The sequence below is a fragment of the Cydia amplana genome, chromosome 11 (genome assembly GCF_948474715.1).
Source record: "Cydia amplana chromosome 11, ilCydAmpl1.1, whole genome shotgun sequence".
Taxonomy (NCBI): Eukaryota; Metazoa; Arthropoda; class Insecta; order Lepidoptera; family Tortricidae; genus Cydia; species Cydia amplana.
The window spans coordinates 3,967,672-3,984,882 of NC_086079.1; the positions used below are offsets into that span (position 1 = coordinate 3,967,672).

General features: G+C 38.1%; 2 protein-coding genes across 2 annotated transcripts; both read left to right on the forward strand.

The window, feature by feature from the left end:
- Positions 1–6,471: 6,471 nt before the first annotated feature.
- LOC134652162 (phospholipase A1 member A-like) lies at positions 6,472–9,324 on the forward strand. Its single transcript, XM_063507322.1, has 3 exons — positions 6,472–6,587; positions 7,363–7,663; positions 8,632–9,324. The coding sequence occupies exons 1-3, from the start codon at positions 6,503–6,505 to the stop codon at positions 9,308–9,310; spliced, it is 1,065 nt and encodes a 354-aa protein (XP_063363392.1). The 5' UTR covers positions 6,472–6,502; the 3' UTR covers positions 9,311–9,324.
- A 3,400-nt stretch (positions 9,325–12,724) lies between these two features.
- LOC134652301 (phospholipase A1 member A-like) lies at positions 12,725–14,539 on the forward strand. The gene is made up of 3 exons (XM_063507474.1): positions 12,725–13,030; positions 13,447–13,954; positions 14,438–14,539. Exons 1-3 carry the CDS (start codon positions 12,954–12,956, stop codon positions 14,537–14,539), a joined length of 687 nt encoding a protein of 228 aa, XP_063363544.1. The 5' UTR covers positions 12,725–12,953.
- The last annotated feature ends 2,672 nt before the right edge of the window (positions 14,540–17,211 follow it).

Sequence of the window (17,211 nt, forward strand, 5' to 3'; positions counted from 1 at the left end):
GTGATGGGTAGGACATCAATTTAAAATGAGTTTGTATGAGTACCTCATTTTCTAAAACGAGGTGTTACAATGTCTTACTTCAAATGAGGTGAGGTACTAGCATATTTTCAGCGTCGACTATTCCATTAATTCCAACGGCGACAAAAATATTTAATGTATATACATATTTATGTATTCATCACTTCCTTTATAAATAAATAACTAGTAACATTTAATTGCAATTCTGGAGGTTAAGAATAGAACTTTTAGGAGAAAGATAATTTTAGAATCAAGTAAAATGAATAGAGGAGTGAAGTAAGACATTTTTGCGGTACGAAGTACTGCGACAAATTAACAAAATGAGTGGTACAAATGAGGTGCTTCACGAGTGAGCAACTCAACACTACTGTCAAATTCAAATCACGAAGTTGTCATGGACAGTACATAATTATTTATTAATACTATCATCAGTATCATCCAAAGAGAATATAACCACTACGTTTAACCATGATCTATAATAATTTCTAGTGTCTAGAAATTTTTCTCACTTTATCTGACGGCAGGTCCTGGATCGGGGAAATCCGCCGAAATTAAACCAGAAAATTTGAACAAGGTAAAAATATCAGTATTAGGCAACGGATCACTGCTCGAAGCTAAGTGGACCTCATATACCTACCATAACGTGAAGGCCCTGGTCAAGAACCCTGACGTAGACCTCAGTCGAAAAACAATAGTATACGCCCCCGGATACCTGGACTCAACTGCGGTGCCTGTTGGAAGGATCATAATGGTGCTCTATAAGAAATTGGGATATAATGTACTGATCTTAGAATATGTGGAATTTACTACGAATTTATTTCCCATGTAAGTATTAATTTCTAGAATATACGATAAATGAGAACTGGTAAGTCAGGGATCAAACTATTAAAACACTGAATAATTTTACGGTTTAGACTCACTTGTATTAAGTCACTCGCGCGACATGTTTCGGAGAGCCTAGGTCTCCTTTCGGTCGGTCTAGGTCGGCTTTCTCGGGGAGCGCGCGGCGCGCGACGCGGCGTGCCGCAGTACGCGATACACCGTCGTCGTGAACGCTGCTCGCACTGTTAAGTACTTGAGAAAGGAGACCTAGGCTCTCCGAAACATGTCGCGCGAGTGACTTAAAACAAGTGAGTCTAAACCGTAAAATTATTCAATGTTAGTATGTCTCACAACAGTTTAAATTCGATTATTAAAACACTAATTGACCAAGCAAGCTAAATTATAGTTGATCAAACCAATTTGTCAGTCAGTAAGAACCAGGAAAACGATACTTACTCATCCTTTTATTTTGGGTGCTAGTACTAGTGTAAGACATACATCGTATGATTCTCTATGGCTATGTTTGAAATGAAACAGTCCTTTGATAAACTATAACCTTATTTTCATCCTAAGGCTTCCCGCCAGGTGCTTAGGCGCAGTGAACACCCCCACGTAGGGTTTGCACGACGGATCCGAAATGTATGGGAAGATCCGCGGATCCGGATCCAGATTCGGATAATTTCATACATTTCGGATCCGGATTGCAAACCCTACCCCCACGCCCTTCCCCACTCACCCTAGAATTTCGTGTGCAAAATGTAGGGCAATGATATATAACTAATCATTAATCTTTCCAGTGTGGTACGTTTAATGCGTCCTATTGGCAAGCATGCCGCCGAAATGCTAGCAAACCTGATGACGGTCGGTCTAGACCCGAAAAAGTTGGAGCTAGTTGGACTTAGCCTAGGCGGAGTTTCTATGACCTTCATAGCCAAAAACTTTAGACAAATCACTGGGAAAAACATATCCCAGATTACCGCTCTTGACCCTACAGGACCTTGCGTAAGACAGTTTGGGCCTGATGGAAGATTGGATCCATCCGATGCGGATTTTGTTCTTCATATAGCTACTAATACAGGGGGTTATGGTATAGCGACTCCGGTGGGACATGTATCAGTATATGTTAATGGGGGAGAGTACCAACAAGGTTTCATACCGTCGTTTCTATGCGATAACCTCTGCAGTCACCTGCAGTCATTGTTTATATGGTACTCAGCGCTGAAACATCCCGGTTCGTTTATAGCGATCCAATGTGATTCTCAACAGCAAGCGAGAGACCACAACTGTTTTGAGAGGAAGCCAATGATAACAAACACTCTGGATCTATATACGGATGGAAATAAGCAGGGTATTTATTACTTGGCAACGGGTTCTAAATACCCGTATTATTTGGGTAAAAAAGGCTTGAAAAGGAGTGGGTCGGAAGCTTTGAATCACATACGTGATCTTAATGTTGTTGATATTCTGCGGGTTTGAAGATATATATTAATATCCAGGAGACGTTCTGAAGAATAAATATATCGACATGCACATTTTGTCTGCACGACACGGCACTCACACACAGGGCTATAACCGCGAAAATCGAAGTTCGCAAATTGCGTGCATTTTTCTCTGTCACTCCAATTACGCCTATGGGCTTACTCATGGCTACAGACTAGCCGAGGCGAAGACGTGGCCTACAATGGAGCGAGCCTGCCCAGAAGGTGCCTGTTCACCTTTGATTTTTTGGGTCATATGATATATTTCAGATTTAATGTGATTTTTTATGCCATTCGTAAATAAATTTTATACAGGGTGCTTCCAGTAACAGGAGCAATAAATTAAACTGTAGGCTGTACTCCTCAAATTGACCAACATTTGTTCAGCAACTTTTAAAAATTATGAATCATTTAGACTTTCTCTTTTTCATACAAAATAAATATTGCCTCCAATGTACGCTGACATCAGTGTGTTTGACGTTGCTTGTCATGCTTTAAACATAACAAAATTTGCAATACATTGCGTCTTATAATAAACTTTAAAGTGTAATAAAAATCAAAACCCGAGTTATTTTCAAAAGTTGCTGAACTAATGTTGGTCAGTTTAAGGAGTACAACCTACAGTTTAATTTATTGCTCCTGTTACAGGAAGCACTCTGTATACGCCTGATGACAAAACATAGCCGTACTAATAATAATTATTGCATTACGATTACTATTTTTCTGCAGGTATTTAATATTAATAATTTCTAATAAATTAAATATTAAAAGTTGTTTCTTGTTCTTTTTACCCGATTATTGCAAAATACGACAGTGGAGTCAGTGACCAGTAAGTAGGCACCCACCATGCCTAGTACGAATAGTGTTCTGGGATAAATAAAAAATTACAAAATTTAGACGAGGAAGATGGCATATTAAAAAGTATGTTACGAGAGGACAGGTGTAGTACCTATATAATAAATAAAATAAATAAATAAAATAAACTATCTTTATTTCGAAGAACAGACTTCATAGTTGTTAGTAACAAACAGTAAAATTAAAACAAATTAAACTTAAAGCTAAAGGTTAGTATTAGTATTAGGTATAAGTAGGTATAGGTAGGTAGGTTAAATGTCAAGACCTAAAACTATTCTTAAGTTAGGATAATGTGGGAACATAATAAATATTAATAATAATAGTGGGTAATATTTCTTTGGATAACCTTTGGTTCTTTGATTTATACCAATATCTAGGAGACCGAGCTTTGCTCGGAAGACATACTAAAACTAAAAATTGCGCATTTTCCTAGAGATAATAGATAGACACCCCATATATAAAATTTCATCGAAATCGTTGGAGTCGTTTCCGAGATCCCCGAAATATATATGTCGGAGAATGGCTGAAATGTGCCATCTATTGCCTTCAAGAGGCGTTTCATCACGCAATCTTTGACAAATAGAGCAAACTAGGGTGTACACCTGAGTGGCGTTCGGCACAGTTCCGCCAAGGCGTCATAGAGTGCGCTGTCAAAAACAAATGAAATCCAGAACAATTGAAGTGATGCTGTCTGCAATCAATCTTCAGATGAGAACTAGATGAGAACCATAGAAATAAAATGTATAGAACAACTGTCATTCTTCAAAGGTGCGACCAAAAATGAAATGCAAGTGTGTGCGTAAATTGTCTGTGTGAGATCAAAAATAGTGATGTCATGTTACAACATATTAATAATCTGTCGATGTTTGATTGCTTTATCGCCTCCTTTTTCAAATGTGTTATTTTAAACTTTAAAATAAAATTCTACGACATTATGACGTATAAATAACACTTGCACTGCGTATGCTATCAAAATCGTTGCAGACTTATCTTAATGTAACTCTTACTGTGTTGGAAAGTGAAGTTTAAATTTACCGCTATACATGAGCACCTTCAAAAAGGTATAACAATCGTTATTATTTGAAGTCGGTTATAAAAGCTAATATCTTAATGATGTCTTGTAAAGAAATAATTACATAGCTATTAATAAACCGACAAGTTATCGATACTGTCATATGAACATTTTGTCAAGCCCTAGCGTAAAGTAACAGGTTATGTTTTTACACAAAATATTTTAAATTATAGACTAATATGATAAAATATTAGCACACAAAGGAAGAAAAACTTATAATGGACTTTATAAACCGGCTTCTTACACTTTTTACGCTGTTAATTTGACAAAATATCGTTATGAAAATTTCGCTCGGAATATCATAAATCCTCTGAAATGAGTATTTGCTTGGATTATTTGGTACTGTAACACTGAAATCCGGCACACTACAAGATACCATCTTCACTGAATTACTTTATGTAATACTTTTCGTCATAATCCGTGTATATTTTTCAATTTGAAAATGACCGTGATACGCTCTTGGCCGTCTGCGGCCGTCATCAAATTCAAAACTGGTCACGTTTTCTCATTGGTAGTCTGACTCTTTCGCACTCATGGGATGTTCATATACGTGATGGCTTCCCTCTCGCACGCTTCAGCTGTCTGTCAAGCGCGAGCGCGAAAATTCTAGGTCTGTGACGAGAACATAGAATTAGAATAGACAAGAACAACTGTCAATCTTCAAAAGTGCGACCAAAAATGAAATGCAAGTGTGTGCGTAAATTGTCTATGCGAGATCAAAAATAGTGATGTCATGTTACAACATATTAATAATCTGTCGGTGTTTGATTGCTTTATCGACGACTTTTTCAAATGTGTTATTTTAAACGTTAAAATTCTACGACATTATGATGTATAAAATAACACCTGCACTGCGTGGGCTATCAAAATCGTTACAGCCTTATCTTAGTCTAACTCTTACTGTGTTGGAAAGTGAAGTTTAAAACTGCTAAACATCTGCACCTTCAAAAAGGTATAACAATCGTTATTATTTGAAGTCGGTTATAAAGGTTAATATCTTAATTATGTCTTGTAAAGAAATGATTACATAGCTATTAATATACCGACAAGTTATCGATACTGTTATCTGAACATTTTGTCAAGCCCTAGCGTAAAGTAACAGTTTATGTTTTTACACAAAATATTTTAAATTATTGAGTAATATGATAAAATATTAGCACACAAAGGAAGAAAAACTTACTTATAATCAACTGTAAAAACCGGCTTCTTATACTTTTTATGCTGTTAATTTAACAAAATATCGTTAAGAAAATTTCGCTCGGAATATCGTTATTCCTCTGAAATTAGTATTTGCTAGGTTTATTTGGCCCTTGACACTGAAATCCGGTACACTACAAGACACTATCTTCATTGTATTACTTTATCAAATAGTTTTCTTCCGAATTTGTGTATATTTTTCAAATTGAAAATTACGGTGATACGCTCTTGGCCGTCTGCGGCCGTCATCAAACTCAAAAGTGGTCACGTTTTCTCATTGGTAGTCTAACTCTTTCGCACTCATGGGATGTTGATATATATGATGGCTTCCCTTTCGCACACTTCAGCTGTCTGTCAAGCGCGAGCGCGGAAATGACAAGTCTGTGGAGTCTGTGGATGAGAATGAACGGGAGAAGATGACGTCTTTGGCGGTTCCTGGGTCTAATCCACTGGTTTGCTTTAAATAAGAAGTGTAACGTGTGCTATGATTTGTAATCAGTCTTATCCAGTAAAGACTGCGAGTTGAATAACGTATTTCATTGACGAGGGCTCGTCATCCATGATTGAAGGTCCTGATGTGCTCCTGATAGTGTGATACGCCACGATTCCCTATATATATAACGAAAATACGACGAAACGTGCCGAGAAAAGATAATATGCACTGCCTTTTGCCCTTTGTCTCGTCTTGGCGGGGGCACGGCCGTGCCCCCAGATACATGAATTGCTCGTTTGAAGTACTTTAAAGGTATAAAATTTGACGCTTGAAATAAGGTGAAAAATAGCTGAATTTTAAAGCATTCCAAAGGTTAAAGTCTAAATTTGCCTACCTACCTACCTACCTACCTATCTATAGGTATACACCTATATAAATAAAAACAAAGAAAATTTCCGTCTAAAAGATAACGCAAGGTCTCACAATAACAGCATATTCCATGAATACGCACACGAAAAACAATCCTTAAAACTTTTGAATATTTAAATGAAAGATATAAAAAACAAAATGTTTTTAAAAATGGAAAATATATTAGAACGTATAACTAAAGTGATATGTGTAGTTGTAATGATGCAGTTGATGTGTGCTTTGGTGACCGCAGTTGAATATAATGAAACCAGTGAGGGTTATGCACAAAACTTCATGCCTTTTTGTAAGTATTACACTACCTATTATTGTAAGTTACCTATATACCAACCTTCATATTTTAGTAAAATTATTCATATTAAAGATCGCAGGGATCCCTAGGACAGGTGGTTGTTTTAATATGCATCTTTATAGGTTATGTGTCGTGGCATCGCCGAATGGGTCCTACGGAAGACCAGCGCTGATTTCATAGACAGCATTAATACTAAGTTGGTTCCTGCCTACCATACCATTTTTAATGTTCTTTTTAATTATATATTTTGCGATCGACATGAATAATTTTTTATGTTAGGGTTCCGTACCTCGAAACGAAAAAACGGAGCCCTTATAGGATCACTCGTGTGTCTGTCTGTCACAGCCCATTATCTCCAAAAGTACTGGACCAATTAAGTTGAAATTTGGTACACATGTGTAAATTCGTGACCCAAAGACGAACATCTTACGCAAAAAAATGAATTTTAAACATGGAGATCACTTTTGGGGGGTAAATGAGAAAATTAAAAAAATTATGTTTTTTAAACTATATCGTGTTACATACCAAATGAAAGAGCTCATTTTGAGAATCTCAAATATTTTTTTTGGAATTTTAAAATAAATAGTTTAGAAGTTATTTAAGAAAATAGCCAAAAAAATACTATCCAGTCAAAATCAATCAGTTAATTTTTCCTGGATATTTATTTCATGAGTACCTACGTGATTAAACATGCCTACCTTTCCCTGTTTTTACCATGGATCAAGACACAAACAGAGTAATTAACTTAAATCATTACTTATTTCCCTAGGTCCTGGTGTAGGAAAGCCGGCTGAGATAAAACCAGAACATTTGAGCAAATTAAAAATCGCAGTATTAGCCGACGGTTCACTTTTATTCTCCAAATGGACATCTTATAACTACCGCAACATAAAAACCCTGGCCATGGACCCTAATATTGACTTCAGACGAAAGACTATCGTGTATTGTCCTGGATACACGGAACATACCAGGTTACCGGTTGGAAGGTTTTTAATGCTGCAGTATAAGAGATTAGGATACAATGTGTTAATTATAGAATATATAGACTTCACCACAAACATATTCCCCGTGTAAGTATAAAAAAATATTTCGATGTTTTTGGTGCTCATCTCCAGACTTAACAAGATTATTCTGCCCCCTTTTACTATATGGTCACCAAAACTGACACGTGAATTATGAACGAAATCATTAATTGTGTGAGTAACGTCCAGTTATAAACGCATGATGTACCAAATAAAAACAATACAAGGACTCTTGGGACAACTTTAATCTTAAGCAACAATTAAATTCTGCCCTTTTCCTCAGTAAATTTACTTTATATGAATGCTCTATCCATATTCTGTTCAGTGCGACTTATGTAATTCCTTTCTTGTAGTAAAAGCTGTTACATGAACATGACCCTTCTATAATCTACTCGTTATTTTCTGACCAAAAATATAATTTAAAAATAGTATCGTAGTATGGCTTTACTACGGGAGTGCGACACACGCTTGTGCGAAGTATTGCTAGTGCGACGTATGATTAGGCGATGTACGATTGTACGACATGTCATTTGTGGGAACTATTGTTCGTGCGAAACATTATTAGGCGATGCACGACTATACGATGTGCCGTTTGAGCGAATCATCATCAATAGGTAGGTTAGGTTCGTTAGGTAGCTTCAGATGCCCGAAGGGCAAAGCGCCCAGAAATAGGAGCCCCGAGAAGCGGGGCTCCGTCTGGTTGAGTTGTAAAGGAAATGTTTTTTGAGAAGAAACAGTGTAAGTGCTGAGACCATGTTAAAAATAAATTACCCGTAGACCCACAAATACTGTCGTGCACTAGAAGTATTGTCGAGCCGTAATATGTCGCATAATTTAACTTCGATCAAAAATACTGCCGGACTATAGTTTGGTCGAATAGTGATATGTCGCACAATATCACTTCGCAGAATTGCAGTGTCGTTAAAAAAAATATGTCGCACAGTCGTGCATCGCACACTTGGGGTCGCACTTATGTAATAATCCCTCGTAGTATTAATGAAGAATTTGAATTTTAGTGTTCCACGCGTGCTGCGTCCTGTCGGCAAGCATATTGCCGAAATGCTAGCCAACCTGACTACGGTCGGTCTCCAACCAAAAAAACTGGAGCTGCTAGGTCTCAGCCTGGGAGGTGTGTCCATGACCTTCATAGCCAAGAGTTTCCAACAAATTACTGGTAGAAACATCTCAAAGCTCACCGCTCTCGACCCTACTGGACCCTGCGTCAGACACCTTGGACCAGAGGGTAGGTTAGACCCCTCCGATGCAGATTTTGTCCTACAAGTTGCAACGAACATCGGAGGATATGGCTTAGGCACTCCGGTCGGACACGTATCAGTCTATGTAAACGGAGGGGAGTACCAGCCTGGCGCCTTTCCGTCGTATTTATGTGACAACTTATGCAGTCACATGCAAGCGTTTTTGATATGGATATCGGTCATGGAAAATCCTGGCAAATTCGTCATGATGCTATGTGATTCTCAACAGCAGGCGAGGGACCACAACTGTTTTGAGAGGAAGCCAATGGTAACGAACACTCTGGATCTATATACGGATAAAAGCAAGCCGGGTATTTATTACTTGGCAACAAGTTCTAAATACCCGTATTATTTGGGTAAAAAAGGCTTGAAAAGGAGTGGGTCGGAAGCTTTGAATCACATAAGTGATCTTAATGCTGTTGACGTTCTGCGGGTTTAAAGATACCCACAGGAAATTCTTAAGAAAAAAGCTTACTGTCATACAAGTACCTATTCTCTGAGAACTATCTAAAAGCAAAATACGTCTAATAAATGCTACTCATTCAGAGTAGGAAAATGTTAATAGATCCTATTCGACATGACACTCACACAAAGACAATTTAATTTATATACGTCTGTCTGTAATATTTTTTGTATAATTACTTAGAAAGATAAAGATAATTTATAGAAAATTAAACATTCAATCTAAATTTTTGTTTATTTTTAAACATTAAGACGGAAAAAATCAAAAGAAAGATATAATTATTTCAATAGTCCACGTATGTGAGAATATTCAGAATCAAATAAATTGCAGAAACTATCATATTCACGCGACTAAGCGGGTCTAAGTTATATTTCATTGTCTTGTTTCTGACCACTCTGTCACGCTTCTATTTTGCTTTTTATCATATAAAATATTGGGGAGACCGAGCTTTGCTCGGAAAACATAAAAACTCAAAAATGCGCGTTTTCACAGAGATAAGACCTAGCTAAATCGATTTATCGCCCCCGAAAACTCCCATATAACAAATTTAATCGAAATCGTTAGAGCCGTTTCCGAGATCCCCGAAATATATATATATATATATAAAATATATAAATAAATAAACAAACTATTGGGTATAACTATAGATTCAGGGCTAAACTGGAAAGCGCATGTCCAAGGTCTTAAAACAAAAATAGTCAGATTTACTTACGCTCTTGGCATATTAAAAGCAAACACGGATTTTGAGTCGGCTTTTTCGGTATATTTTGCATATATTTATTCTGGCCTCCGATATGGCGTACTTCTCTGGGGTGATAGCACAGACGCCAAAGAAATATTCATTTTACAGAAAAAGTGTATACGAATCTTAGCGAATGTACACATTCCTAACAGCTGCCGGCCTCTTTTTATCAATTATAGGCTGTTGACACTACCCTCAATATACATAAAAAAAAAATTTAAATTTAAACTGTTTATTTCAGTAAAAAGACATTGTATTACATACTAAACTTAACTACTAATCTTAACTTAAACATAATGGAGGCTGCACTTTTTGTCAGACAACATACAGAACTATTCCCACCGAAAATCGAGAAGCCAATATAGAAATAAGCTGTTAGTGCCAAGATCTACCTTAGCTATGTATAAAAAAGGACCGCAGTACAAATGTATACAAATTTTTAATAATATCCCTAACGCTATCAAAGCCGAACCAGATGACAAAATGTTTAACACTAGACTAAAAACCCTGTTAATAGAAAATTGTTATTATACAGTCAAATCGTTTCTCGAAGATAATACGCTAGATAATAAGTATGACATTGAATTAATTTAGGATTTTATTTTTTTCAATTATAGCTTGACCTACTAGTACCAACAATAAATCTACTATTACCTATACGATTAGAAAAGACGTCCGGAAAATAAACTATACTATATTTTGACAAAATAATTCCATTAACTATTTAATATTCCAATTTATTTATTGACATTATAATCCTGAATTAATTTATGTGACTATGTAGATGCTATTTTATTAAATAATTGGTAACTTTAAATGATTATATTATATAACCTGATAGAATCGTATAAAGTCCTATATAACTGTAAATATAAGTACCTACTATTGTGTGCCCTTACAGGGTGTCATGAACTGGCCTCTTAAATTGTAACACCTTATTATGTACATGACAATGCAATATTGAATAAATGACTAAATGACTAAAATGAGAAGAATTGCTCATTTAAAGGTATAAGATAAAAAAAGTTGAGTGCTATTGCATTCTCTTGAGAAAAACTAAATTCCACCCCATACAAAAAGCTCCACTCCGTCACATTTTTTGGGGACAAAATCAAGACAACGAAAATAATTTTGACCCAAGCCTTTCTGCTGTCCGTTTGTCTATCAGCATGCTATGTTTCTACTTTCTACAACCGTAATTGGTAGACAATTTAAATTTTCTGACTGTGTTAATTGTCACTCTAATTTAATAACAAGGTATAATAATAAATTAAGAATTAAGGGATTTAAGGGGGTCTTGATACAACACCAATGTCATGTTTTTGTGTTGTTTATTGGGAAACTAAGTTTTATGTAATAACGTTGTGAGGTGTGCAATAAAGAGTATTGTATTGTATTTTATAGTGCTTATGTACTTCAATACATGCTAATTAATGTAAGCTGTAATCGGGTAATTTCCGAAATTGGGTAATCCTGAAATTCTTTTAAAAATCACTCATATTCCGTTGTAATACGAGTCCATTTTCGGAATCATCCGCCACTTTTTGTGTTTTTCTCCTTTCGGAATTACCCAAATACACTTACGTATCAAGTAAAGGAAGTACCATAAATAATTGTTTTTCGAAGTTCGTCCCTCACTTTTGTCAACGCATACTTGCCAAACGTACACATTATTTACAAGATAATCCGAAGTGAAAAAATATGGATATGAAATTACATCATAAACATACGGAAGTTATTTTTATTACTGTGTTGTTATTCATGTCTACAATAGCAGTGGAATATTCTGAAACAAATGAAGGCTACGCACAAGGTTTCATTCCACAATGTAAGTATTTATCTATATTATGAGTGTCAATGCCTACCAACACTATCAAAGAGTTTTTGCCTAAGGGTATCAATATCATGTACAACTGGCGGTTCCGCGGCCGAATTCCTGACACCTAGGAGTATGGTTTGCAATCCGGATCCTAAATGTATGTAAATTTCCGGATCTGGATCCGGATCCGCGGATCTTGCCATACATTTCGGATCCGTCGTGCATACCCTACCTAGGAGTTTCACAACGCAGCCATAATGTAGGTATTCCAAATCTGAATAATGCAGCAGCGGAGCTAAATTTTTAATGACATGGACATGCGCTTAACACAAGACAAATTTGAGTAGCCATACTAGAGAGTAGTTCTTATTCTTCTTCCTCCTGCCCTTAATCCCAATCTCATTTGGGGTTGGGCCTTCTTGTGCGTTTGGGCCAGGCTAGTCTGTCCTGGGTTGTCACAATGGGATATTCTGGGTTTTTAGGTCCCTTTCGACAGTGTACCACCAAGTGGCGGGTCGCCTGCCTCTGCCTCTTGATCGCTGCATGTCATCTTAGTCACCCCTCTTGGAGATTCTCGGCTATTGGTGCAACTTTGAAGGAACCTCTTACATATTCGTTTCGTACTTTATCCCCTACGCTTCCTGCGGAACGGAGAATATTCATCTCTGCTGTGTGTAGCTTTTGTTCGTGCTTCCTCAAAGTTGCCCAGCATTCGGAACCATATGTCATGGCAGGTCTGACGGCCGCCTTATATAATTTGCCCTTAGTTTTTATTGGCACTTTTGTATCTATCTTTTCTAGAGTACCTAGCTCTTATTATCAAACTGTTTTCAGGTCCCAATTTATCCAAACCCGCCGAAATCAAACCAGAACATTTGGACAATTTGAAAATCGAAGTACTGGGTAACGGTTCGCTATTCGAAGCCAAGTGGACCTCATACAACTATCACAACGTGAAAGCCTTGGCAAAGAATCCTGATGTGAACTTCAGCCGAAAAACTGTCGTATACGCTCCTGGATATTTTGAACCAACTGCATTACCTATTGGAAGGAATTTGATGGTGCTGTATAAGAAATTGGGATATAACGTGCTTTTGTTAGAATATGTGGCTTTCACTACGAATATATACCCTGTGTAAGTAATAAATGCAGTATTCCCTTTTGCTTGGACATGAGTAGACCGATTTTCCCCTACTCTCAAGTCTAGCCTCAAAATATACCTATGCTTCGTCACATAGTTACATTGAGGCATGAGACCGACATTAAAGAATAATTTGGCATGAACATTCAGACTGCTTAGCCCTGGGGTCGGCAAACCCCGGCTCGCTAGCTGCATGCGGCCCTTTGGAGTTGTAACTGCCATTTCCAAGACACCCAAAATTATTAAACTACTTAGGGCTCACTCAAATCAAGCTGTATGGCTCTTTGAGATTCCTAAAACTGATGATTTCTACTGTTGTTGGCTTTTCTCTGCAAACGTTTGCCGACCACTGGCTTAGTCAATCGTCTCAGAAACTTCAAAATTCTTAATCGTAATTATTATTATTTCAGAGTCGTCCGCTTGTCGCGTCCTATTGGCAAACACGTTGGTGAAATGTTAGCCAACCTAACAGCGGTCGGTCTAGATCCAAAAAAGCTGGAGCTGGTAGGTCTTAGCCTCGGTGGAGTGATCATGCCTTTTATAGCTAGGAGATTTCGTCAGATCACCGGAAGCAACATATCTTCAATGACCGCTCTTGATCCGGCGGGACCTTGCGTCAGGCATCTTGGACCAGACCAACGACTGGGTCCTTCAGATGCTGATTTTGTTCTTCACATCGCAACAAATACTGGTGGATATGGCATGACCACTCCAGTAGGACATGTGACTGTGTATGTTAATGGAGGGGAGTACCAACCAGGTTTCCTTACGTCTTTTCTTTGCGACGATCTATGCAGTCACTGGCGATCGTTATATATATGGATGTCGGCATTGGAACATCCCGGTTCATTTATAGCCATGCAATGTGATTCTGTACAGCAAGCGAAAGACCATCATTGTTTTGATAGAAAACCGATGGTAACAAACACTCTCGATCTATATACGAATAGAAGTAAGCCGGGTATTTATTACTTGGCAACGAGTCTTAACTATCCATATTATTTGGGTAAGAAAGGCTTGAAAAGGGGCGGCGCGGAAGTCTTGAACCACATAAATTCACTCAATGCCGTTGGCGTACTACGAGTTTAGTAAGATTGAAAAAACAAACTTGACGAGAACGAATTTTATAATACTTATTTGTACAAGAAGAGATCAAAGTTTGACATTTCTTCGAGTGCTTATTTTGAGTCTCGTGCAAGCGAAAGATTCTATAATAATCTATAATGAGCGTAGTAAGGGACTCAAAAGCGCACGAGATGTAAATAACGTTGATCTCGTGTAGTACACACAACTTTTCACCGGAGCAGTGAAAACATACCTATTAGACAACTACCACACAATTATTAGACAAGCGGGAGAAATATGAGGTCCTGGTGAACTATTTATTTGTCCCGCTTGCAGTGGAAACCACAGGGTGCTGGTGTGTTGAGGCCAAGGCCTTTTTGGTGGTGGGGAGACGCATGCGGGAGAGGGGTTTGGATCCTCGCTCTGGGTTCTTCCTGATGCAAAGGTTATCCATCGCGGTTCAACGTGGCAACGCAGCGAGCGTGATGGGCACTTTTGCATCGGGGGGGTCGCGGAGCGATTTTATCGGCTAGTTAAGTTTAGTCTAAGTGTAATTTGTGTTTAATTTTTTAAGTTTTCTTGTTTCTTTAGTTAGTTTAGATCGTATGTTTTTTTTAAGTTACTTTGATGTGTAATTCTGTAAATCTGACATTATATATTAGACAACTTAAAAAAATGTAATCCTTCTTCGTCACTTACCTGTGCACTCATGTTTTCTTATGATATATTAACAATTAAGTTTATTACTGCGGAATCAAACACAAAACCAAAACGTAATTTTCAGTAAATTACTATGGAAATAACGAACATCAACTGACACTTCAATCGACAACTTTTTTTGTAAAAAAAAACTTTGTTAGATAGGTACGGTCCGAATTGCGGATACGAACTATTTGTCAACTATATAGTAGAGATTCTTAAAAGTAGAATAATTTATTTTGCGTGATAGTCTGTGTTTTTTTTCGAGTTCATTATATTAATTATTAATTGTACAATAAAATACGTAAAATAAGTGTTTTTATAAGTTTTTATCAAATGTTGAACTTTATTTTTATTAATTAATTATGTATTAAGAATTCATACTCGTACGTGGTTTGCAACGATGCGTTCTGACGTTTTTCGGGCGTCTATTATAAACCGTCAATATACCGTTGAATGTCGTTTATTTCAAGGCCCCAACGTTATCATTTCTCAGTACAAAATTTATCCGTCAAACCGTAGCCATTTTGGTGGTGGCAAGCTTTGTATGTGTGCATAAAAATGTGTATGTGTGGGTTTATTGCACGTTTTTAGGGATGTGGACTTGTCGATTTTAATCATGTTATATATCGATACTCTCTACACAGCGGAACGGAATAGCGATTAATTGAAGCTTCGATATCTTCATTAAAAATAAACACCCTGGAAATGCTAATGGATAATTAATATTTTATAAAATAATAATAAACTCAATTATTACGAAAAACCTATTTTATTTGGTTTTAATGTAACTTTTATATGTGGCGTTCCATGCCTCCTTTAGACAACAATTCACATAATTATAACGGAGTCATAATAAAGAATAACTTAAAAAAACTTCTAAATTAATGTTTACAAGGATAAATGGGAAATAACTCATTTATTGCATAATAAGTGTTATAAAATGAATATAAAACTAAAATTAAGTACAACTAATACTAAAGCTAAAAAATTAAAAATACCTATCAAAATTTTGCGCCTTTGGTAAGGTGCCCATCACGCAGGCAGCGTTCTCGCGCTGGATTGCTATGGCCAATCTTTGCGCGAGAAAGCTGCCTGCGCGGGGGTCACCTGTGGCCTGCCTTAGGCGTTTACTGAGCGCCTTGTGGAGCTCCCGAGCCCCCCTACCCCACGAACCTAGTGTCTCGACGCCAAAGGCTACAAATTCGTAGTGTGCGCCGAGACAACTATATTTATTCGCCTTGAAGCGTTCTCGGGCGTCAGCCGCCGCCCCGGCCTGTTTGCTGGTGGCTGAAATGTAGGACGCCGCCAGCGTATCTGCGCAGGTGGCGTCCCACACCAGCGCGCGGTCCATCCGCCAGGGGATCAACGACATCCCGTCGGGGCGCTTGCCGTCATCCCTTGCGATCTGGGGCTCCAGAGCCGCAGGGACGTCGGCGCTGACGAGCGCTCTCCTCAGGATGTCGTTGAGGGCGGCATGACGGGATAGGCGGCCGGCGCCCGAGGAGCAGGCGAGTCCGTGGTGGCCAAGGCGATCAACAGGGGCCCCACAAGAGGCGCAGCTGTGGTCTACACATACATCTGCTCCTACCCGAAGTCCGATAGCTATTCTTAAAGTGTTTGGCTCGGTGAATGCCGGTGTTGGGTGAAGGGTAGGCGTGTAGCCATTGTCCAGACTCTGGTCTGGACACAGCTAAGAGCCTTGCGCGGTCCCTTCCCGACGAAGTGTCAACTAGGGATTTCGTAACGGCGGTGCAAGCTAAGTTGTCCCAGGCCCTTTGCATCTCGGGTCTAGATGGTACATTTGGCAGTTTAGCTAGCCAGGCATTCTTGGCCTCATCAAAGCACGCGATCTCGCAGTTTGTTGTTTTAAGGATTTTACCTGCGAGACAAGACGTGCTATGGATTGAGGACAAGAATGCCGGCAGAGCAACACTCGATATTGTGCGTGTTCCTAAACCGCCAAACCTAAGGCAAAGAAGCTTGGGTCCAGGCCGGTTCGTTAAAACGGACATTTAAAATCGATTCTAGTTGTGATTTAAGGAGACTATCGATAGGTTGGACTAAACTAGCGACTTTCCAGATAGGGCAGCAACGGAGCAAGTACGTAAATTTGGGAACCAACAAACAAAATTTTAAAATAAATAAGGCCGAATGGCTACTAATTTTGATTAAGCGATCTGAATTAACACGAAATTTAGAAATAGATTTGGCCAAAACAGACGGAATAGCTTCATCGAAAATGGGGGAGCCGAGAAGGTGGGGATTATCCTTTGCTAAGATTTTAATGTTTGGGGCTAAACTCGAAAAACTTTGAAGTACCTGGGGTGCTAAAGAAGGTTCTAAGTTTTCGGAAATGTACAATTCACATTTGTCGAAGTTAAGTTTCAGGCCGATCTCGCTAAATTTCT